At 37.0% G+C, this 25,282-nt stretch overlaps 1 protein-coding gene across 2 annotated transcripts; it reads left to right on the top strand.

Annotated features, from left to right (window-relative positions):
• Nucleotides 1-955: 955 nt before the first annotated feature.
• On the top strand, nt 956-25,260 carry LOC113116460 (cingulin-like). Of its 2 annotated transcripts, XM_026284642.1 has the most exons (22): nt 956-1,125; nt 1,206-1,266; nt 9,530-9,808; nt 10,198-10,855; nt 12,256-12,356; nt 12,436-12,505; nt 14,749-14,864; nt 14,984-15,116; nt 15,692-15,904; nt 16,044-16,192; nt 18,034-18,154; nt 18,235-18,447; nt 18,525-18,746; nt 19,611-19,859; nt 19,961-20,131; nt 20,214-20,375; nt 20,457-20,546; nt 21,487-21,570; nt 21,739-21,857; nt 22,367-22,475; nt 22,557-22,720; nt 24,080-25,260. In XM_026284642.1, exons 3-22 carry the CDS (start codon nt 9,531-9,533, stop codon nt 24,216-24,218), a joined length of 3,561 nt encoding a protein of 1,186 aa, XP_026140427.1. In that variant the 5' UTR covers nt 956-1,125; nt 1,206-1,266; nt 9,530; the 3' UTR covers nt 24,219-25,260. The 2 variants fall into 2 exon arrangements, with proteins under 2 accessions (XP_026140427.1, XP_026140426.1); XM_026284641.1 differs by lacking the exon at nt 1,206-1,266.
• Nucleotides 25,261-25,282: the final 22 nt, after the last annotated feature.

Raw genomic sequence — 25,282 nt, 5'->3', positions numbered from 1 at the left:
TTTAATTTAATTCATTAGACTTAACACACCTGTCGGCTTGAAAACTATATATTTTTTGCAAAGTTTAAAAATTGATCTAATTGGGACCGACTTAACTTATTTTGGCTACCTGTATATGGTTATACACACATTTCTATTTTTTGCATTGTTTTGATAAGATAAGTGACTCCAAATACTGGAAGCTGAATAGGCCTTGATACTCTGCGCATGCGTGGTGGTTACCACGGTGAAGGGTAACAAGTATTTACAAGAGTTTGTGAACATTCAGTCATCTTAGTTCATCGAACGTCTCGTAACATATATTGAAAAGCATCTGAACCTGTTTTTCTAGTTATTGAAAAAAGATCAAAGGAAACTGAAATCCAGATGCTACATGATTACAAGACAGTACGTTACACACGGGACATTTACACTCATCGACGAACAACTACCTAGTAGAACCGGTTCCACTCAGAATCTGCACTATTTTTGATTGTAGGCTTCTTTGTATGATGCACATTTCTCCATTCTTATTATAAAGCATTTTATTTACAGAACCAGATTTTCTCATAATACATCCAAACCCTGTTTTGCAACGGAATTTCTCGATATATCAGATTTGATCCTATCTATAGTCTATCTTCAAGACCACGTCAGTATAAACAACATTCACTTTCCACTCTAAATGGATACACAGGGCCTATCGAATTGCGCAACAAGCAGTTACATGAACGTGCACGTAGAAGTTTAAGCCCACTGTATCAACTTAGCGACAAAAACGAAACTTTCCTGTCTTTAAATCATATCATTATATTTACGTTTCACTGATCCACAAACAAACTAGTTCCAGAGTTAATTGTGATTTGACACACAAGCTCACGAAACAGAAATGGTTTGACGCGTTCCACCCACGACGCCACTATCAGCCAATGAGATTATCCTCACGCGCAAAGTGGGCGGGGCATATGGTATCGGTCTGAAAGTGAACAGGTTGTCTTTAGCAAATGTTTTCCCTTGGGTGTTAGAGTTGTCAGATTTAAAAGTTACCTTCTTAACTTTACGCTATTAGTTCTCATGCAGGAGAAACACAGGAGGAAACAGAGGAACATTCAGCAGAGAGAAATATAAACTTTGCCTTAACATCAGGTATGTTAAATGTTATTTTTTGTCTTGCTAAACCTGTTAGCCTGTGACTAGAAATTGATTTTAATATGTTTGTCGAGCAGATGCTCCAGCTCATTCTCGAGCTCAGCTTTCTTCCTCTGGGAGTGACACTTGTTTCGTGAGGTATGCTATAGCCTAGTTGTATTTTGTGTTTTTCTTAAGTGGTCTTCTCTGAAGATGGATTAAAGTCTGCCCAGAGGATTATTGTGTAGCCCGCGTAATGACAGTATTTTTCATTAGTTTCCGCTGAAAATGAGCGCTTCGTCCCTAGAGACTTCAGAACCCATTGAGTTTCGCAAATAGCGCAGGTGCATCGCCAGGTGTACTCCTGCGCTTCTCGCTTTGGGAACAAACTCATGAGAGAAAAGCTTGGCGTGGCAAACAATCCCGCTTTAACAGTGTTGCGATTGTTTACCTCTTCACCACAGCCCCGAAAGTCCGCTAAACCTTTAAAGTCTTGTCTGAATAGCTCAATTTTCATTCAAATGGAGAACTAGTTTGTGTCAAACATGCCGTGAGCGATCAGGTTACTGTGTCAGGTAGGCTGTCAAACGTGTGTTTATGTTTAAAGGGGCTATTAAATTAAACAACAGTCAACTTTTAAGTAAATTAAAGTGTTATATTTGATACATAGCTCGTTTGGTAACTCCGTGGTCGTGTTATCCAGACGCCAGGATCTGTTGAGAATTGAAACCGGTGACTCAGTGCAGAAGAATTTTATAGGCCTGGGTTGAACAGTGGTACTTAAACTTTACAATATTACTCATTCTCAAACATTTAAGTAATTGCATCACGACCTGTTTTTGTTTTATGTACCCCAAGAACTCCATTGATAAGGCTCAATATGAAATGTGTTATTTTTATCTAATGTTGGATATAATTCAGTATAATGATAATTTATATTATTAAAGTGATCATAACCTTATAATGATTTAAGGTTAAGATGAAGTGAATATTCACCCTATTTTCTAAATGTATGTTATTGGACCCTTTACACAGACTTTGACAAGCTTCCACTATTATTAACTTCGGAAAAATCTAGCAAAGTTTATATATAAACTTTACAACTAGTTGACGCTGCTCCATGAGTGTTTCTAATACAGTAGCTGAGGGCAAATTTGACATCTTTCTAACATTTGATCAACGTTATACATTTCTGAAATTTTCCCCCTCTTTTTGAAAGTAATAGAAATGCTAAAATTTAAATGCTACAATAAAAATGTTTTTTGCTTTTTCTTCTTGGGAATGCAATGGGAATGCAAAATAAATAAATAAAAATAAATACAATAAAAATAATTGTTATAGTGTCTGTCCACCACTGTAGAAATGTTCCCGACTATGACTGCTTCCGCTTCTGAGAACCCTTGATAATGTAAGCAGTGTCTATTTAGAAGAGTACATTTGTGTTTTCGTCATCTTTTCTTTCTTTCTTTTTTTTGATGTCATATATAATTTTTTTTATTTTTATTTTTTTATTTGATCTCTAAACTTTGTGAAATTACAGATTTCTCTATAGTAACGTATACTGGACAGCTCCAATCATTGTAATGATTGACAAATACAAAGTTTGTTATAGTTTCTTTTCACCACTGTTAAAGTTTACCCAACTTTGACAAATTCCACTTCTGAGAACCTTGAAAATATTGAAGTGTCTATTAAAGGGATAGTTCACCCAAAAAGGAAAATTCTGTTATTAATTATTCACCCTCATTTAATTCCAAAACCGTAAGACCTCCGTTCATCTTCGGAGTACAAATTATGATATTTTTGATGCATCCCGTGAGCTCTCTGACCCTCTCAGACAGCAAGTGTCCTCACACAATCAGTGCCAAGAAACCTTTTCGTTTTTCTGTGAACTATCCCTTTAAGAGTACATTTGTTTTCATCATCTTTAAACCATATTTTTAGTGAATTTGATCTCTTAAACTTGAAATAGTTAAACTCACCTTTACTAACTAAAATTGACTGCCAGCTCGAATTCAGATCTGCCTCCCATCCAATCAGCTGCTGAACTGAACCAAGCCTGCCCTGCTTTTTTTTTTTTTCCTTTTCAATATTTCGTTTCACTCAGATGCACATCACATAGAGGTGAACACATCTGTCACTACTTTCACTGCCATTTCATTGCAACCATGAAAAACAGTTCTGTGTGCGAAAAATTTGCTAAGTAGCTTTTCCCTAATGATACACATGAGCTTTTGATTTGAACAATTCTGGTTAGAATTATGGAGATATTTTTATTTATTTATTTTTATTTTAATATTATAATGAAAAAATATACTCCTATTTTTCATACAATCTTGGTGAATTGGTAGATATCTCTTTCTAGGAATATATGCCGGACTCCAGTCATTTAATTAGCTTAAACCCTGGACTGGTACTGTAACTGGAAAAACAATCAGTACAGTGGGTGAAAAACCTACTTACCATAAGTAGCTTCCCTTAATGATACACATGAGCTTTTGAATTTCGTATGTTTTAATGATTCTGGCTGCAAATATGGAGTAATTTCCCAGAGAAATACCTAATAGACAATTTATTAATTTGAAATCCAATAAAGTAGTAATTTATGTTTTATAGGGTTTAAGCAAAATCTTTCCATCTACCCCCTTGAACCCACTAACGTATACTCCGTGGTGCACATATCCTGGTTTGGGAATCTTTGGAATTAATTAAAAGCTTACTTTTCATTTAAATCATTGTTTGCACATTTTAGATTATAAAACCAAAATGTATTGTTCTTGAATCTCCCGTATCACGCTGGCATCTTGGTTATTGACCTATGACTACTTTGTGCTGAGACACAGACAAACATAACTTATTACCTTTTTATGAGACGCTAATCCTCTAGTGTGATTAAAAGTTAAGAGTCATATCATGCTTCAGTTTTTCCAAGCTGAAAAACTTGGAGTCATGAACACATCACATGCAGGTTTTAGATAAGATTACTTTGTATATTATTGTGTGGGTTTCTGAAAGTACGATTTGTGTTTGGCAACAATGAAGCGTGTTTTAGTCATGCGGGTGAGATCCATTAGACACACAGAAGAAGAAATTCTTGTTTGTCTACGATTGAAACAAGAAGAGCGACTGAAGCTCAGAAAGGGAGGGGAGCAAGAAAGGAAAGAGAAGACTGAGAGGAAGTTTGGCAGGAGACAAAGAATGTAAAGGGGAGTCAAACACTATTGGATGGATACCAAGAAAGCTTACGATAGGCTACATTTTCTCAGATGCTTTCTCACAGCAACTTGAGTGCTTAATTTGTAGAGTAATCTAGATGAACTCTATATCTCGCCTCTGTCAGGTAAATCACCCCAGAGCGAATTTCAGTGATTGGTTTATCCTTCTCAAATTAATGGAAACTCTCAGAGATTCAGGTTGTGTTTCCCACCAGACTGTTTGTCATACTTGTAATATACACCGCCGATGATTTCAAAAGTGTTTCTGAAGTACGCTGAAAGATTGTGAAGGAATATGGGAATGCTAAGCATGCTTGTTTTTCTACTTCCTGTGTTAAGTGAATTTTGACCTGAAAAAAAGGTGTCAGAATTCATATTTTATATTGATATGAAGTCTGATTCAATGCATGTCTGAGCAAAATGAAACATCCTCTGATGCACTGATTGGAGTCGCATTGATTTGGTTTGTAATAGTCAGCAGACACAATACAAACTATACTGACCTCATAGACTTCTGCTGAATCCTACTGCCTCAGTTTCCTGCTAATTTATTTAGATGTTCCACATCTGAGAGCACAGCAGTCCTGATTCAATTTAAGATCAGAGAATTCAGTTTGATGGGAGAACAGGAGGTTGCAGACTCTGAGCTGTGGACAGGTGTACCTGGAGGGTCCGGTGTGAGGAGGTTTCATTTTTTTAAGAAACGTGGTTCATTAGGACTAGATAATTGGACTGTTTGTGGTTGCATCATCTCCCTGAGCTGGTGAAAAGAGACATGGAAAGTACAGTATGTGTCTGTCCTAATGTGTAAGTGGATAATATTCTGTTATTTAGAAACACTTCTAGATTTGAGTTAGATTTGATTTATATCTAGTTATATTTATTTATTTATTTTTGGATCGAGACAAATACTTGCTAATTATTTGAAGACAGACACTTTTGAGTTGGTAAGTGATCACATTATTCAAGGCTCCAGACTGCATCAAAATGCTCTCATTTTGTGACCTGTTTTTCTGCCAGTGAAACTAATATTGTGAGAGGTCGCACTGGCGCAACCATTGCATGTGCAATTTCTGTTACATACAGTATGAGAAACATCAAACCTCAAATTAAACAAAAGCTTAATAAAATCTCGCTACACATTTGAGATGCTAAGTGCAGACTGTTTATCAGTGTGCTGCTTGGTTCTGAGGTAAAGCTGTTCAGTGCTCGGACAAGTTTGTTTGCATCGCGGTCCGAGCACTGAACAGGAACCAAGCAGCACAGCGCTGAGAGCTCCAGTGAAAAGCATTTGAATTTGCAGAAGAGTGAATAAAGATTGTTGTGAGATCTGGGGATCATTTTATCCAACTGTTTCCAGCAATTGAAAGCTCCAAAATTATCCAATTTGCATGTAATTTTTAATGGGATGACCAAAATATTCTGTGGTGAACAAACACTTATGTAAAATGTGTTGTTAACGCTGTGGTTGTGTGTGGATTATTCTCAGAAATTATAACGATTACTAAAACTTTATATGTTATAATGTGTAGAGCACCTCTTTGATAGTACACAAAAAAAAGTTGTAGTGCGTATAAAATCTTTTATGTGGATATTGGAACACAAGTGAAGTGCAAATCTTAAATAATAGGCATGCAACCAAATGTAACTTTGCAAATATGAAACCATTTGTATTCACCCTTCACCTTTCTGTCTGTCTCTGCTTTTGTCCATCAGAGTGAAAGTAGTAAACCAGTACTGTACGGCTGCTTTTTTAAATACAGATTCTGCGGATCATCTGTTAATCTCCTGTTATTCAACACCGTTGGTAATTAAGTGGTGCAGATATACTGTAGATTAGCCTATGTATTTATTATTATAATAATTAATATTGTTTAGATCAGCTACAGCACATGAGAATGCAGTTGCTTGTCCATTTTTAAAAACAGAAGTAATATTATACTTTCAAATGTTTATACTTTCAAATGTTCAAATTGTTCAACATTTTCAGTGGATTTCCTAATGTGTGAAAGCTGAAAAGGACTGAAAAAAAGGTGAAAGTTTTTGCAACTTTACACAATCCATGAATGTTTAATGAGACAAGCATTGTTATGATTATCTCTCAGCTGCTACACAACTCGCTGTGACCTTTCACACCATTGTTTCACATTGTACCTTTTTGTCATTGCTTTTCACTGGCATTGCAGCAGGCGTAAAACATAGAATACGGCAAAATAATTAAATCAATTAAAATACAAAAATACAATAAGAGGAAAGACATGGGAAACATTCCTTCATTCATAGTTAAAAGTGGAATTAACTATGGTTAAATCTGGTGTTAAAATCATTTAAGATTGGCAGACATCATCATGAAATAATCATAAGAGCAAATGATATAGCAGATATAATTAACAGTGCTTTATTGTGAAGAGAGAAAAAGCAGTGGGTTGATTCATGTGGTTTTGCCCTTAAAGCCCAAATACTTGCTCCTAGAGGGGTTGAAATCAAGTGTTTGTTTGGGATAAGTAAACCCTTGCATACCGTAGGCTATTGCCTATGAAGGGAACAGTGACATCTCTGATTTGGATCTGTGTGTGAGCAGGAGTGAGCAAGTGTGATAGAGAAGCCAGTGTTCTCAGCATAGCTGCCCTTGTTTTCTGCCCCACTTCACTGTAATAATGGGAAGAGGGTCTTCATACACCCCCTCCATCCCACTCACGGCCTCCCTCCATTCAGCCTATCAGATGCCGTACTGAGCGGCTAAATGGTGCCTCTGTTAGTCTGCCTACTGACACACTGACACAGAGGAAATGGATCGCCATAGACCGTGACCGGATTTTGGCTGTTTGTTTGACCAGATCACTGTTAGAATAAATAATCTGACAGTCATCGTGTGGAAAATCATAAATGAGGAGAGTTAAAGGGATAGTTCACCCCAAAATGAGAATTCTGTCATTAATTACTCACCCCAATGTTGTTCCAAACCCATAAGAACTTTGCAAATTAAGATATAAAAAAAATAAAAAAAAATGCTGTTTGGTATTTGTGTGTGAATTTGAGCAACAAACAAACAAACAAACAAACAATAAAAGCACAATTGCTTTGTTGATTGCCAGATTTTATTCAGGAGATTTTGGTCTTTTCCTCTTTGAGCAGATTGGAGCATAACTGAAAGTAACTGCATAGACTTGGCTTGCCTCAAAGGAACTTTGATCAAAGTGCCAGCATTACTACAGTAGTTGGTTCAAAATGCAACATCTTTAAATTATGGAGAAAATTGAAAGATACTTTGAGATTTGTTGCCTTATTACAACTGGCTGCTGCACAAATTGTTGACAGCTTTGGTCTAGGCCCTCAGGATAAATGTTCATCATATTCAACATAACAATGTCCCCCTGCCATAAAGAAGCACGTCCAGATTTATAGTTCTTTTATGATGTCCAAAGTCTGTTGTCAGGACCAAAACTCCACCTATCTGGAATTTAATCATGGTCCAAGTGCATAAATACTGCTGCAGCTGCAATAAACCCAGATGAAGAATGATCAGTGAAGTGCTTCTTCTGCTTTCTCGCTACACCTGTATAGCCATCCACCTGTCTTTCCGTCTTTCTTCAGTCTCCTTTTAGTCATTGACAAGGACACGTCAGCCGCCTCAGACAGCTTTCTGGTGACAAAACACATAAAACGCCCTTTCATTGTGTTCACCTTGCAGTACTAGTCATGATGGCTCCTTTATATGTCACACAGTAATTCTGTTTCTCAACACGGTCTTGCTCATCTCAAGCTGAGTGTTTGTTTTAACCGGACATTTGGTCACTTTAACAAAATCTGCAGGTTTATTGTGAACAGGATTTGCTTCTTCATCAACTGTGCAATAGTAGCAAAACTGATTATACTGAATGTGTTTGTAGTTTCCAGTCTGTTTAGTGTATTGCAGAGCTGTTTTTTTACAGAAGACGACTAATGTGAGAGTGACTGACAGAAAGAGAAACGATAAAGATGTACCAATGTCTGAGAATGCACTTTGTTCCCCTGTCACACCCTTCATACTAATCTGTTCCTTATTGAGAGATTTCCATTCCATCTCACCAGACACACCTTCATTTTTTTTCTACTCCATTACATCACGAGTAATGAGCTTCCCTGGGTTTTGTTGAGAAATCTTCTCAGTGAAAAGGTTGTTTAGGATGGAAAGTCAATGGAATCTGTAAAAAAAAAAAAAAAAAAGTGTGAGTTTGTTCAGGTTAATGAATAATGAAGGTCTTCTGTGCCAGGAGTCAGAGGTGAAGGGCATCATGGAGTAGTGTGTGTAATTCAATCCTGCCTCGTTCGACTGTGTCTGTGTCTGTCTATATCTCAGTAGAGCACAACAGTAGGGTTCTGCTTGTAAAAATCCCATTCAAATTCTCCTACATTTCAACACAGACCAGCATTGTCTACAAGAATGTTGAAGTCAATAGGAAATCGAACCCAATGTGTGTTCCTTATCTTACGTATCTTGAAGGATTCATAAGTGTACATTTATAACAAAGAAAAAAATGTGTCTTTTATTAATATGTAATAACTTGCTCCACCTCTATTATGGCTGTTCCTTTTCATGGCTTCATTTTGGAGAGCAACACCAGGATTTTCATCGGATAGGTTATGACAAATTACATTTAAAAATGTTTTTTAAAAACGTATTCTAGTTTAGTAAAAAGTCATTTATATAAACATACAAAAAATACTTCTAGCATTTAAGTACAATTATTTAGGCCAGAAGGATTTAATATCATGAAGGTCATGGTAAATAAAAGCTTGTTTAATTGTCAAATAAGTCAAGTAGGACACTGCGCCCAAATCTGGCACAATATCCAACCATAAGAAAAAAGGAATTCACCATTGTGTCTTGTTGAAGTAAAGTGGTTTTTTTGGAGAAGAGAGCAGTGTCCGTAGAGGGAGAAGTGACAGATCAGGTTGTGCAGTGAAGTGTAATCTGAAAGGCATCGTATTGCTTCTGTCAGGGCCAGTTTGAAGGAAAGGACATTGAGGGCTGTGAAGAATAGAAAGAATAAAAAAACTGTTTCTCTGTGCTGTTGTGAACTTCTGAGCTGGTTGGTTTGGTTGAAGGGTTGGAACTTTTTATTGAAGATTTTTCTGAAACTGAAGAGATAAAATAGTTCTGGAACTATATATATATTAAATATATAAACTTTTTCTTTGTTTGTCTCTCTTTATCTACCCTCTAGGATGTCTGATCCTGTCTCAGGTAGGAAGACCCCCGTGGATTATGGCGTACAGATTCGCTTTATAAATGACCTGCAGGACACTGGAGGGGGAGTGAGTGGCCAGCCTCGGAAAGAGCCGTCAAAAAAGCCACCGAAAAAGCCACCTCCTCGCTATGGAGTGGCAGTGAGGGTGCAGGGCATCGGTGGACAGTCCTATGTTGTACTGAAAGAGGGAGAAAAAGGAGATTCATTTGGAGTACAGCTGAGAACCCAACCACCTGCTTACAGCAGCCTGCCTAGGTATGCTCCTATATATTTTTAAATACTGTAATATACTTTACTGTATATATATATAATCTGTATGTAATGGCATCTTTTTACCAAGTAATCAGTCATTAATGAAAGTCAGAATCATTGATACCAATATTGCTATCGATATCTTTGTCTTTATTAAATGCGTTTTCCTCAATTTTAGCAATAAATTATAGCCATTTGACATCTACAGTTTAACTGAAAGCCATTAATTTTAACATTTAAAAATAGTGAACTTAAAATCTTCATAAACCATAAATTGTATATGCAAAAACTATAAATTGAGTATAGGTTAGACTTAATTTAAGATGGAAAACAATACTTAATCTGTATCTTGAATTTTTTTAATTCTCTAATTGTATCTGTTTATTTGTTAGGAGGAGAGAGGATGGGGTAATCCAGGGGCCATATTTCTCGTCTGGAGAGAACACCCCCCTGCGTAGGGCTCAATCTCATGGCTCCCTGTTGGATAGAGAAAACGGCAACGAAGACTTCACAGATCAACTCCGACGTCCGCTTGGAGATGGACGCTCTGGTAGCTACGGAAACCTGGATGTAGGTATTGGTATGGGAGTAGACCGGGAACTGCCCAGAGAAAGGATGGAGAGAAATCAGTGGGGTGGATCCTACCAGACAGGGCTGAATGGCACTTTAGGAAGAGGGAGAGCTGGTGGCAGTCCCTACACCTCTTCAGAATCAGTCGAAGTATCTCCATACAACCAGCACACTCACAGCCAATCAGCTCCCAAGACCATCCATCAGACGCCTGCCCACAGACTCGCCGACAGGTTTGAAGGGAGCTCTGCAGCACAGGCGGGTAACACTGGGACCAACAAAAAGGGGCGCTTTCCCATCCCAAATTCAGACGACAGACCCACCTCAACCTCACCATTACCCACTCCATCTCTCATCCTAAACACATCCTCTTCACCGCGGTCTTCCTCACCTGCTTCTGCCTACAGCAGCCTGGGCCGTGGCTCAAGTTCTGTCGCCAAGGTCACGGCTATCTCTACATCTGCTTCAGTTGATGGACATGTGAGTGATGGTTAAATAAAGAGGTTTGCAGTATTACAAGTATGCACTACTCTTAGTGTTTAACATTCACTTAGAAATTAATAACAAGTACTGAACCTGGTGGGGAATAAATCATTTCTCTTCTTTTAGACCTCCATTCCATGTACAGTATTCTTTACAGTCTCTTAAATGCAGGTTTGTTTTCATAGAAATATTGTCTGGGGCAATTTTCTGTTTCTGGATAGTTCTGCATTCACATAAAATGTCCTTAGCTTTGCCTCATCTATCATGTGTTCACTGGCTTTGTTTACATGTAACCAGATAATCATTCGAAGAAAGACTGATTAATGGAACACCACAATCTTTCATCATCTAATCAATCCACTGTAGGTCTTACCAATGTTTATTTTTGTCTTTCATGGTCAGTGGAACAAAATGAATATTTACTAAATATTTACAAAAAAACTTTTCTGATAGACTTAGATTCTTTTGCGTTATGTTATTAGAGTAAAAACTACCATTGTGCTTGTGGTAGCATCAGTAACGTTATGTTTCTGGTCTCTTGACTGCAGCACTGGGCACTATGAGCTTAAATTTTGTACTGAATGCCTGTAGTGTACATGTAAATGAGTATGCCAATCCACAAAGTTGATAACTTTCAGAATCTGAAATCGGATTGGAATTATTCCAATTGATGTAAATTACTGCATTAGGGATACAAAGATCCCTTCTGAGGCATTGCTCTGAAATCTAGTGAACTGCTTTGCTGTCAGTAGGCTGCTGTCTTAAAAGACAGCATCCTAAATGATGAAGAACATCATTACGATATTATTTAGACTGCGTTCCTCTGATGAACAAGTTGAGGCTCAACTCCCAGTTGATTCCAATAGATTTTGGTGTTAGCAAATTAACATTATGTTTCTCTAAGGATAAAACAATATAATAAAGAAATGTTGTGTAAAATAGTATTTTTTTTAAAGTAAATAGAAAACCAATTTAATAAAATTTTTAAATTAAATCATTAAATTATGTTAATGTTATTCATGTAGCTCAAACAATAAACTGCATGTGTGCATGTATGTATTTATATTAGTGATGTCAAACGATTAATCGCGATTCATTTGAACATGGTAGTTGCATTGAAATCTAAATGCATTCCTTCAAAATGCTGTCAGAGTTTTGGAGGAGTTTAATTTGAGAAGGTTACAGTATTCATCAACCCGATACTCTATTCTCTCTGGCATTGAATGTCATTAAGCTTGATTTAGCTTGTTGGTGTCAGCTGACAGAGTACACACTTATATTACTACTCCGATGTATCAGTTGTAGCCCACTCTTCAGACTGAAATGTTACTTTGTTGTTTTGAACATACTCTATATGGGTTGTGTTTGATTCTTAATAAACTGTTATCTCCATTTAGGTAACTCCTGACCTTTTGATGGACCAAGGTCAAAGTTCAGGGTCAGAGTTCTCAACTGAAGATCAGTTACAGCAGATAATCTACGATGTTCTACGTCAGGGGTAAACCATTGATCTGATGCATAACAGCAATACATACAGAGTAACAGTTAGTAACCTTTTGTTTCTCCTAATTCTGCAGGAGTAAAGAGGGAGATGCTATCATTAAGCACAGAGTTCGAGTCATCTGTAATAAAGTTCAAGGACTGAAGGTACAGACTGTTACATTTCGAAGCATTGCTATTTCTTCATTTACATCTTTTAACATAAAACAAATGTCAACACCTGATCATGTAACAAAATCTTAAATAATTTCACCAGAAGGACAGAACCAGTTCCAAGCACAGTAGATGATTGTACAAGCAAAAAAGACATAGTGTTCTGTTCAGGCTTTGATATTAAATGATAAATAATTATGAAAGGTGTTTTAAGTGTACTAAATCAGAGACCGTTATTGTGTAATGTCTTGCCCTTCAGTAATAAATACAAGTGAGTGTTTTTGATAGAATTGCTTGTTTTTAGAATATTGCTTGTTTGTTTACTTTTAAAATGCCCTTTTAGTGTGCATTAAACTCAAAATATAACATAGAATTTCTGATTTCATAGGGGATTTGAGCTGTTATTGAGGCATAATCTTGACAGGTAGTTTAGAATATTGCCATCATTCCTTATTCAAGTACATAAAATATTTCCTTGTATTATCTGCTTAGAAAAGTACTGCCCGGGGTGTTACCAAGATAGCCACAGAGTGATCTGTCTTTGACTAAACCCAGCTGCAAATAAATCTGCCATTTTTAAAAAGCTGTTATAAACAAGTGTCCGCAGTGCGAGATGATTTACTCTAGTGATAAAATCACCCAGTCTAGCTCTGGAGGAAGCTCTGTTGGCACTATATTTAGTGCGCAGACAGGCCTTGCTAAAATGGGCATTATATTTGATGGCTTTTTAGGTGTTGGCATCTCTTGCTAAGCTATAATGAATTGGCAGTGGATCGCACCTCACTTACAACAGCTGAGCCCATTTTAGAGCGAAAGGAGGAAGGAGTGTTTACCTCCACCACTCAAAACCTCATTAATTATACAATATAAAAAAGATCCAGTATAGATCAATCTATAGTAATAAAATGATCTAAAATTATAAATGCTAATAAGTGACCATCAGAAAAATAAAATGTAAACAGGCAATGAAAAATTTAAATGTATACATTATCTGAAAGACGAATAAATAAGCTTTCTATTTATGTTTGGTTTGTTAGGATAGGACTATAGGAATAATTGACTGAGATACAACTATCTGAAAATCTGGTATCTAAATGAGGTGCAAAAAAAACTAAATACTGAGAAAATTGTCCTTTAAAATTGTCCAAATGAAGTTCTTAGCAATGCATATTATTAATCAAAAATTAGGTTTTTATATATTTATGGTAGGATATTTAATATCCTTTTTTTTTTTGGCATAAAAAATGATGCTTTTTACCCAAACAAAGGTTTTTATTTTTTTTTATTTTTTATTTATTTTTTACTATTGCTAGAAAATATACCCCAGCAACTTAAGACTGGTTTTGTGGTCCAGGGTCACAAATGTAAAGCTGAAGACTGGAGAAATGACTGATGAAAACAGCTTTGTCATCACAGGAATAACTTGCATTGTAATATATATATATATATATATATATATATATATATATATATATATATATATATATATAAACTTTATTTTAAAATCTGATTCACAATAATTTTTTTTTTTATTTTTTTTTTTATTATAACCATTCTTTGTCTTCAGGGCTGAGCTTTTGAGAATTATTTAAAACTCTCATAGGTGCTTTCTTGTTTGCTTTATAGGTAAGGACTGTATTGTCTCTTTCTGAGAACAATTACTTAGTAGACAGGATTAAATCCTCAAGCCTATTACAGTATGTCCCAGCATGGGCAGCAAACCACTAATTACTACTCTGTCTTCTAAATACTATCATAGAGGTGGACTTGGATTATAGTGTTTTGAGCTTATTGGAGCATGATCTGGTAATGCCTTGTTTACATGAAAACCTGTTTGATGTCATATACAGTGAAGCTCTTCTCATACGTTTACCGCAAGATGTTTCTATTTAGTACTGTCCTAATGAAGTAATAATTTGTATTGTATTTTAATTTTATATTTTATTCTAACTATTATAAAAAGCAACCATTTAGCAATTAAAGTAACAATTATAAAGTTATAATTTAGTACTGTCAATATAATTTACACAAACTTTCCTGTTAAAAAAATTACATCCATTTTTTTTAAATCCAGCGTGCCCTGCATATTTGAGTTCTTCCCCATAGTAACTTTCACAACTGACTGCAACAGTTGATGCTTGTGGGAACACATGATACAATGTGAAACACAAAAGCAACCACAATGGGTATGTATACTTAAGAGCATGGGTGAATAACCATTGTCCCTTGGATTTCAGGTGAACATAGCTGATGACTCCTTGAAGGAGGAACTTGAGAAGTGTTTGGATGAAAATGTACATCTGCAGGAACAGCTGGGACGGAAGAATACAGAGCTGCACCAAACCCACTCAGAGTAAGACAAACCCAAATACCAACATGGACATTAACACATCTGTGGTGAGAATTGTATAAAATCTACAAAGTAAAGTATAGTAAAACTAAGTTTTATCTGTTTGCTTATCTTTCTCCCAGGCTAACACAGTTACGAATGGACAGAGAGAATGCAGAATCTCATGTAAGAGAACTGGAGGATCAGCTGGTAGGACTACAGGAGGAACTGAGGAGAGAGACAGACAACAAAGCTCAGGCTGACACTATGCACATGGTGATCACACACAGACCCATATGCTTGAACACACACAAACACACACTTGTTTGTTTTTTTTTTAAATGTGGGGACATCCCATAGGCGTAATGGTTTTTATACTGTACAAACTGTGTATTCTATGGCCCTACACCAACCCTACACCTAACCCTAACCAACTTTGTGCAGTTTTACTTTCTCAAAAAAAAGAAAAATTAATTCTGTATGATATATAAGCGTTTTGAAAAATGGGGACATGGGTTATGTCCTCATAAGTCAACCTCTCCTTGTAATACCTGTGTCATACCCATGTCATTATACAAAGTTGTGTCCTGATATGTCCCAAAAACAAGAGCACACACACTAGACTGAGATGAAAAAGATCACAAATGCAACAAATGAATTTGTAATGAGAAATCAGCACCTTAGTTGAAAGTGGTTTTAAACCTGTGAAAACCCTTAAAATATTTCATTCATGCATACTGTACTGCACACATTAGACTGCAGGAAAAAAACTGCAAATTACTAGTGGTAGAAATATATTGCTGTTCTGGTATTGAGATTATTTAAAATAATTATGATTTGTTTGTGTACAGGAGTTGAGGGCAGTGAGAGGTGAGTTGGCCGAAGCTGCATCGCTGTGTCGGAAGCAGGAGGACATTCTAAGGCAGAGAGAGAGAGAGCTGACTGCTCTAAAGGGGGCACTGAAAGATGAGGTCTCAACACATGACAAGGAGGTAGAGGCTCTCAGAGAGCAATACAGCCAAGACATGGAGAGACTACGAGCAAGCATGGAGCAGGTTTCACAGGTACACACCCAATGTTGTACAGGAAATTAAATGGGACCCAAGACAGAACCCTGTTGAACACCTGTTATAATGCAGTTTAGAAAGAAGTAATTAAACTCACAGCACATATGCACAACATGATTATCTCTCTGTGCCTCAGTCTCAGTCAAGTATTGAAGCCGAGCGTCAGCGTATAAACTCTACGGTAAGGTCTCTTCAGCAGCAATTGGAGGAGAGCAGAGATGAGGGAAACCACTGGAGAGAGCAGTTTCAGTCCAGCAGAGAAGAGCTACGCAACACCAAACAAGAGTAAGTCACATTTGCACAAGTTAGTTTAGGTATATGGTTTAATTATTTTTGCATTGCACCTAGTATTGTGTTTTTGGTTATTGTGTATTTGTCTCTTCTTTTTTTGGTGTATGCATTTTATTGGGGCAGTGGACAACGGGTTCAACCAAAAGCAGAGTGAGAAATGCTCTCAGATTAGCTGAGAGAAAATAGATTTAAATATAGATGTGTGATTGAACCAATTGGTATTTGTAAGTCTGATTTGTCTATAATCCCACAACTATAACTTTAAAGAAATGATTTGATGATTTAATAATAAATTATTGAATGCTTTGTGTACTAAATCAAAATTTTTAAATACAATATCCTTACTGAATTTAAAGGAACTAGTTCTAACATTACTAAACATTACATAAAATCGTGATACTTTCTGTATGACAACTCTAATTACCACACAACTAGTTCATCATCACAAAATACAATTGTGCTGCTACATTTTTATTTATTTTTTCTAGAAAAAATTCTGCTAATTTACAAACTTAAAGGGGGGGTGAAATGCTATTTCATGCATACTGAGTTTTTTACACTGTTAAAGAGTTGGATTCCCTAGCTAAACATGGACAAAGTTTCAAAAATTAAGTTGTACGTTTGAAGGAGTATTTCTGTTCCAAAAATACTCCTTCCGGTTTGTCACAAGTTTCGGAAAGTTTTTTTCGAGTATGGTTCTGTGTGACGTTAGATGGAGCAGAATTTCCTTATATGGGTCCTGAGGGCACGTCTGCCGGAAGAGCGCGCGCTCCCGTATAGCAGAGCAATGAGAGGCTGAGCACAGGCATCAGAGCGAGAGCGTCGCGAAATGTCACAAAAGGAGTGTGTTTTTGGTTGCCAGGGCAAGACAACCCTGCACAGATTACCAAAGAAAAAACAGCATTAAGGGACCAGTGGATGGAGTTTATTTTTACAGAGCATCAACGGAGTTGTGCAAGTGTTTGTGTTTGTTCCCTGCATTTCGAAAATGCTTGTTTTACAAACAAGGCCCAGTTTGACAATGGATTTTCGTATCGTTTATTTCTTAAGGATGATGTAATCCCAACGAAAAAGTGTCAGGATTGTGTTTTGGAACCACAGGCGGTGAGTAAAACTGCTTAAAATATATCTGCCTCCTTGTTAGTGCGTCCGCCTCCCATCGGAGACCCGGGTTCGAGCCCCGCTCGGAGCGAGTCGTTGCTGTTGCTCTCGTTCAGTTTCATCCTCGGGATCTGATTCTGGATCATAAATAAACGGCTGAATCTGACTGTTAGCCATGGTTTGTTTTGGTTGGTTTTGTCCTCACGGTGCCACAGCTTCCAAAAGCTCTCAACGCAAAAGCTTACTGGCGCTCGTGATTCTTTAGCTCCGCGCACACGTCACGCCTCCAGTCGGTCGTGTTTTTCCGGGAAAAATCGGTACAGACTATCTTTCTCTTATGAATATAATAAAACTAAAGACTTTTTGGAGTTATGAAGGATGCAGTACTACTCTATAGGTACTCAAGATTAACAGGATATTGAGTGAAAACGAGCATTTCACCCCCCCCTTTAAATACACCAAACTAATTTTTCCATCTCTAAATGGCATCTTAATTGAGACAAAGTCCAATAAAAAAATACAGATAAGCAACATCATTTCACATTATGGATCTTGGATCTGGACTCTAAATCAATAGTTTGTCCTAACCCTAAATTAACATCATCAGGAAATATTAGGAGTTCAGTCTGATTACAATAAATACTCACATTTTAAAACACTTATGGTTTAGCTATTTTTTTGTTTTGCATATGGTGTTCTTCTTTGTATTATGTGTCTATATATGTGTGTGTTAGGTTACTCCAGGCTCGTATGGAGAAAGAGGAGTTTGAGGAGGAGCTGAAAGATCTGCAGGAGAAAATCAACACAATGAAACAGCAGATACCAGATCCCAAACAGACCCAGACAGTCGGCCAGGTATATACACACTCTTTTGCTTATGAATGTTAAATTAATAGAAGTTTTCAAGACTTAAAATACTCATTGTATTTTTATAGGAACTTGAGCGTTGTCGTGCTGACCTACAGAAGGCCCAGGCAGATATGGATAAATTAAGAACAGATCTTGACAAGAAGACAATGGAAATTGTGTTATTAAAGAAGAGCAAACAGGAGCTTGAAGCAGAGCAGAAATATGAGATTGACAGATTGAGGGACCAGTCACGCAGAGATAAAGAAGAGCTGACTAAAGTTCATGAGAGGGCCAAACAGGTACCATACAGTTTACAGCTTCAAAGCATGTAACATCCATTTGTGTTTTACTTACAATTTTTATTTGCCTCTGGCAGCTAGCAGAACCTTCGTTAGTGGAGGCATTGCGTAAGGAGTTGAGTGACATGCAAGAAGAGGTGGGACGACTGCGTAGTCAGCTGCTCTCAACTGAAGAAGAGCTGCAGGCGGAGAGAGACAAACTCAGCTCTGCTCAGACCCAAGTAAACAATCTGACACATGAGCACAAGGAATTCGAGGAAACCAATGCACGTATGAAGGAGAGAATCATACGCCTGGAGGTTAGGATGCAGATTTACATAGTTATATAATGATGCACCTTATTTTCCCTCTTATTAAACTACAATAAATGTGTGTGTAATTGCATTGGTTTGAGAGTGTGGGGTGGTTAAGTGCTTTTGGTCAGCTGCATTTTAAAAGATGTGATGGTCTGGAGTTTTGGGGGCTCAGGTGGAGATTGGCAGCACGTTACACAAGACGGGAACAGAGAGGGTGAAAGTTTTGGAAAGTGACTTATTGCCATCTTATGAAGGAAGAAAACGATGGCTCTCAGTGATCTTAAAAGATTATTTCACTTCCAGAAAAAAAAAACAATTCTGATAATTTACTCACACCCATGTCATCCAAGATTGTGTCTTTCTTTCTTCAGTTGAAAAGAAATCAAGGTTTTTGAGGAAAACATTGCAGAATATTTCTCCATATAATGGACTTCAATGGGACTATATATTTATAACCACAAATTCTTGTCTTGCACTAGCTCAATTCATGCAAAGTTGCCACTACCTTTTTGAACTGAAGTACACAGACAAGGAACTAATCATTAGAGACCTTTCCAACGTTATTTTGTAATGTGTGATGTCTAGCATCTGCATTGGAGAGCTAGTGTAAAACAAGCATTTGTGGTTAAACCGTATATAAATCTGTATTTTCTGACTGATAGTTTCACTAGATATGACCTTTATTCCTCGGGTGAGATCATGTAGAGCCCTTTGAAGCTGCATTGGAACTGCAATTTGGACCTTCAGCCCGGTGGCTCCCATTGAAGTCCACTATATGGAGAAAAATCCTGGAATGTTTTCTTCAAAAACAGACGGTTTTCTGTTTGTTCTCTCTTTTTCTCTGACGTGTTATCTGTGTGTCTGTAGTCTCAGCTGCAGGAGCGCATGTCTCAGAGTATTGAGGCTGAACAGGAGCAGCAGGAGGAGACCAGGAAACTGAGACAGCAGCTGGAGGAGTCCAGACGTGAGAACTCCAGACTGGGTGTAGAGCGGGACGAGCTGGCTCGTAATCTTGAAGAAAAGGAGAAGGACAGAGATGCTGTCCGCAAGGAGAACACCCAGCTCGAGGACCAGAAGAGGCAGCAGGAGAGAGCACTAGACAAACTCAATAAAGAGGTATGTGTTCATTGACACAAATTTGAATCATTTTACTTTCTGTCAGTCTTTTTCTCTCTCTTGCTTCCTCACACCCCTTTTTCTCTGTTTCTCCATGTCAGATGGAGCGCTTGTCTGCAGCATCCCGTGAGGAGGTGCGGCTCCTGCAGGCTCAGCTGGACGAACAGAAAGAGAAATGGAGGAAAGAGCAGCAGGATTCACATAAAAACACCAAAGAGAAGCTCAGTGAGCTGGAGAGAGCACAGAGCACCATCCAATCCCTACAGGAAGAGGTGCAACTCTGGCCTCATTAAAAATCCAAACCTTTTTAATCTTGTCTTCAATTTGTGGTCATACAGTTTTGCTTGTTTCTAGTTGGGCCGTCAAAAGAAGGAGCTGTTCTCAAGTTATGAGGATCGAGATAATGCTTTATTAGATAAAGAGATGCTCACCAACCGCCTCAAACATATGGAGAGTGAGATCGAGACACAGCGTACCGCACAAAACGACCGCTCGCGAGAGATCCGCAGCTTGGAGGTGTGTTTCACCTTCACATATGTTTTTTTTTAGTGAAATGGTGTGATGGAGCTAGTCTTCACTCTATGTCTCCACCTGCAGGACAAAATCAAGCACCTGGAGCTCGAGTTAGACGAGGAAAAGAACACTGCAGAGATGCTGACAGAAAGAATCACCAGGAGCCGAGATCAGGTGATTTTTTAAATTCTTAATTAAAATATGTCACTTATTCCTGTGATGGCAAAGCTGAATTTCAGCAGTCATTACTTTAGTCTTCAACATCACACGATCCTTCAATAATTATACTAATATGATGATTTAGTGCCCAAGAAACATTTCTTCTCATTATTATCATTATTATTATTATAAATGTTTTTATTTTTAATGTTTTACTATTTTCAAATTTTTGTTTTTTTTTGTCAATTAGTCAATATTATTTAAAATCAGTCAATATTAATCAATAAAGCTAGATTAGGGAACATTATTCACTTTTAACTATTAACATATTGGATGTTCATGAGTACTTATAAAGCACATATCAATGGCTTATTCTGAAAGACCACATTTTAGATCCCTTACCCCCAATACTTAAAGAAAACTGGTACAAGACTACCTTACTTACAGTCAATAAGCAGCAAATTAGGAGTTTATTGAGGAAAAACACTTAGTTAATAGTGAAAATGTGTTCCATGATGTAAAGTGTTACCAAAAAAAAAAATCTTACTTGCCTCAAACTTCTGAAAAGCAGTGTACACACAGCTGTAATGCTGCCTTTGTTTACTAAATGCAGTTAAATAAAATATTAATTAAAAAATAAGAATAAAGATACAGAAAGAAATATGAAAATATATGTACCATAATATGACTAGATAGTATGGTAGCAAAGAGCTTAAATTATACCTAATTCTATACATATTTATTAATAAATTATTGGCGAGATGTTAAATGTTGACAAGAATTATCATTTAGGAATTTACAAGTAATGTTATTAGAATTTTGTATTTTGTAGTGCCCATAATTAATAGTCGATTAAAGTTACTTCCATTTTCTTTGTGCCTCTACAAGACATTCAGGTCTGTGATCTGCTGAATGCTTTAATCAGAATGTGGTGGGAATTCTACTCTCTTTGTAGATTGAACAGCTGCGTGGAGAGCTCATGCAAGAACGATCCTCCAAACAAGACCTGGAGCTGGACAAAAACGCTCTGGAGAGACAGGTATGGCACATGACTATTGAACACTACGACAGATCTATAGTCATACTGTGCGCTGCATTGTCTGAGTTTCTGTGAAAACAAACTTGATAAAAGTCTTTCTTTTTTTAACCGTACAATGCTTTCATTCAAATTGGCCACAGGGTTTCATCTAATCTGCATCTCTTTCAGATAAAGGATTATAAATCTCGTGTAGCTGAGATGGAGGGCCAGTCACGTTCCTCTACTGGTGTGTCTCAGCTGGAGAGCAAAATTCAGGACCTCGAGGAACGACTGCGTGCCGAGGAGAGGTAAATAAAAAAAAGAGGTCCTAATGAATTGCGGTTCTAAAACTGCCACTACCATGAAGTGGCAGAAACAATTACATTACCCACAAAGCACTACAGAATGCTTGAGAAAAGCACTCTTCTTTAATTGAAAGCACTTTATGTTGCTAGAAAACACACAGACTGTAGAAAATGCAGGCCATAAAGCGCTTTGCAAAAACTACTGCTTTTACTTCAGAACTACTACTAATTTCTGATGCTGAGTATTTTATAAAATAACGCCTGGGGAAACATCAGTAGATTTATTTGCCTGATTAGAATTTAATTTGCTCTACCAATATTTTCACTGGCTTTCCAAAAAGTTTCACATTTTATTCCAGCTATGTATTTGTATATGTACCAGACTAAATAATTTCATTAAATGAAAAAAAATAAAATTAAAATCGCTGCATCACCTAAGCACTAAGAAAAATTTCAATACATGCCAAGTTTAGGAAGTCCTGAGGTTCAAGCATAGTTGTGTGCTTTTACAGAGAGAAGAACTCTGTGGTGTCCTCTCAGAGGCGTTTGGAGAGGAAACTAAAGGAGCTGAACATCACCCTGGATGAGGAGAGACATCAGCACACAGAGCAGAGAGACCAGGTGAATAATACACACGTCACAGAACATGTGTGTGAGAGACCTGCGAGTGTTCGTGTGTTTAATTCATGTGTGTTTCTTCAGCTGACTCTGCGTGTGAAGGCTCTGAAGAGGCAGGTGGATGAAGGAGAGGCCGAGGCGGAGCGGCTGGAGGGATTGAGGAGGAAAGCCATCAGAGACATGGAGGAGATGCAGGAACAGAAGGAGGCGCTGCAGTCCAAAGTCACGGCTCTAGAGAATGAACTCAAGTATGTGTTTTTGACTGAGAGTAGAAAATGATGGAGAATGTCCTGTTTCTTTCTTATAAATACGCTTTTTGTCAGTTATGGCTGTTTTGTTCAGTGTGAAGTGGCCAAAAAAACAAACCAAAACTGCGTTAAGAAAACTATTCCTAGTATTTTTATATTAATACTATTAATAATAATATATTTATTAAAAAATATTTTCATCTTGTGGCCCACTTGGAAGTTGGCTCGAGGCCCCCTAGTGTGCTACAGCCCACTGGTTGAGACCACTCTTCCAAATAATAGTATTAAAATAAAATAATGGAAAGGCTAATAAACTGCATGTATAATAGGGGCATAATGGTACACAAACATGACAGTTTTGATGTCATGGTGTGGTGTAGTTTCGGTACAGCATTAAAAAACTAAACTTAAATATAAATATATATTTTTAATTAAACAATGGTTTACTGAACAAATGACTATTTCTTTAAATTTAATTAAATTAAATTATAATTAAAATAAAAATCTACCTTATGGTCTCTAAACTATAGTGAATCATTTTACTTTACTATAAGGTTACAGTAACCAACAGAGCCCAAACTTAAATTCAATTACCATTTAGATTAAACTATAATAATCAACACTAAAAAAAAAAGTATGTAAACATGCAAATTGCTCATAATGCAGTTCTACATTATACAAAATTTTAGTTTGTTGTCAAAACATAATAATTTACAGTGGCTTCCATAACTTGTTTCATAAAAGATTTCTTTAAACACACATTAAACAAGACAACACTAACAGGTAAAGTGAAATCGAAGTCTAATGTTTAGCAAAATGCTCTTCACTAGACTTAATTTCTCTAGCAAATAATGAGCTATAAACACTGCTGACTTGCCTGAAGTAAATGAAATGCTACATGGCATTTTGTTTACAGACTTTTAATGACGTTACATGAGCGATTACATGAAGGGTGAGATTCATGTTTACTTCGCTTTACAACTAGTAATAAAGAGGAAGGGATAATCGCGCTCACTGGCGTCCTGTGCTGCCGTTAGAACTGAGGCGATTATACAGCTTTCACACAACTGTTGCGAACTTCACGGAGCACCAAAACAGCAATTATTGTCTGAGTTTCCTGAAAAAAAAATGATTTGTTCAATACACATGCGTACCGAACCAAACCTTGAAAAAAAAAGATTTGTTCAATACACATGCAGAGTTGAACCAAACCTGAAAAAAAATTATTTGTTCAATACACATGCGTACCGAACCAAAACCTGAAAAAAAATGATTTGTTCAATACACATGCGTACCGAATCGAAAGACCTGTATCGAAAATATTTGGTATGAATATGTGTTTTGTTTTTTTCCCCTCAGGAGAAAGATCCAGCAGGCCCGACAGTCAGCTCTGGAGTCAGTGCTCAGCTCTGATGATGATGATGATGATGGATTGTATGATCATTCCAATATAACCTCCATCCTCACTGAGAGCAACCTACAGACCAGTTCCTGCTGAAGACCAAGAGAGGAATCTGGAATTCCTCATCACTGAAGCTTCATTCCTGGACACATAACAAGTGCTGCTCTAAAATTCCCACTTATGCTATAACTGCTACACCACGGCACAATAATTATAAGTCAGACTATACAGCCTGAGGTTAAAGCATCTATAAAACAGGACGACAGCTTTTCACACACTTTAAGACAGACATCTGATATCTTCACTTTCAGTGAGTCAAATAGATTTCAGACATTGCTTTATTTATGTAGACATTAGTTCCAACTTAGAGACTTTTAATGGAAAAGCCTTAATGATCCCTTAAGTATATTTTAGAGTAGATCAGTTCAGATTTGAAGCCGTTTAGATGGCTCAAATTAGCAAAGACAATTTGAGTTTTTTTTTTTTTTTTTTTTTTTTTTTTTAAGTAATTATGGGTTAATAAAAGAAATCGAATTAACAGAGATGGAGGGAAAGAAACAGGATTTAATTTTGTCTTAAGGGTCCTGTGACCGATTGTGAGCACTGCTGATTTCATTAGAAGTGTGTTAAAAGAGGCTGATGGGAGTTGAAGGATATCAGGGCATTAGAAGAAATGAACACGGCAGAGAACATTTCTCCAGAAATCCAGTTATCAGAAAGAGAGAGAGAGAAATAGAGCAGTCATCAGAACGGGGGAAGAAAAGAATAAAAAGTATATGTCACTGTAATGTAGTATAATTTAAAGTATAGCAATACAAAGAAAAATAGAGTTAATAGTGCAAAACACAGATCCAGGTGAATAGAAAAGAAATTGGAAATTCAAGTTTTAGTGTTTGGAGAAAGATTATATTTCATTCTCCGTTTAGACTCCAGCTCTTATTTCCTTATGTTTACAGTAAGTTCCAGGTACGAGTGAATCAGCACAACACAGAAGCATCAGTGATGCTAAAATACAATTTATAACAACATAATCACAATCAAGACATTTACATTTCAGCCATATTTACATTACTTCTATTTCCACACAAATCCTGAACTTAAAGAGTGCTGATGAACCATGTAATATAGCATTGTAAAACAGCAGAGCGTTTCTAAATCAA

The sequence above is a fragment of the Carassius auratus genome, chromosome 16 (genome assembly GCF_003368295.1).
Source record: "Carassius auratus strain Wakin chromosome 16, ASM336829v1, whole genome shotgun sequence".
Taxonomy (NCBI): domain Eukaryota; kingdom Metazoa; phylum Chordata; class Actinopteri; order Cypriniformes; family Cyprinidae; genus Carassius; species Carassius auratus.
Note: the sequence above shows the minus strand (reverse complement) of the source record. Positions and strands in the feature narration are given on the sequence as shown.

Coding starts and splice junctions, on each gene's coding strand:
- LOC113116460 (XM_026284641.1), top strand. CDS start 9,531: ATGTCTGATCCTGTCTCAGGTAGGAAGACCCCCGTGGATTATGGCGTA. Junction 19,860..19,960: donor TAGACAAACTCAATAAAGAG/GTATGTGTTCAT, acceptor TCTCCATGTCAG/ATGGAGCGCTTGTCTGCAGC. Junction 20,547..21,486: donor TCACCAGGAGCCGAGATCAG/GTGATTTTTTAA, acceptor CTCTCTTTGTAG/ATTGAACAGCTGCGTGGAGA.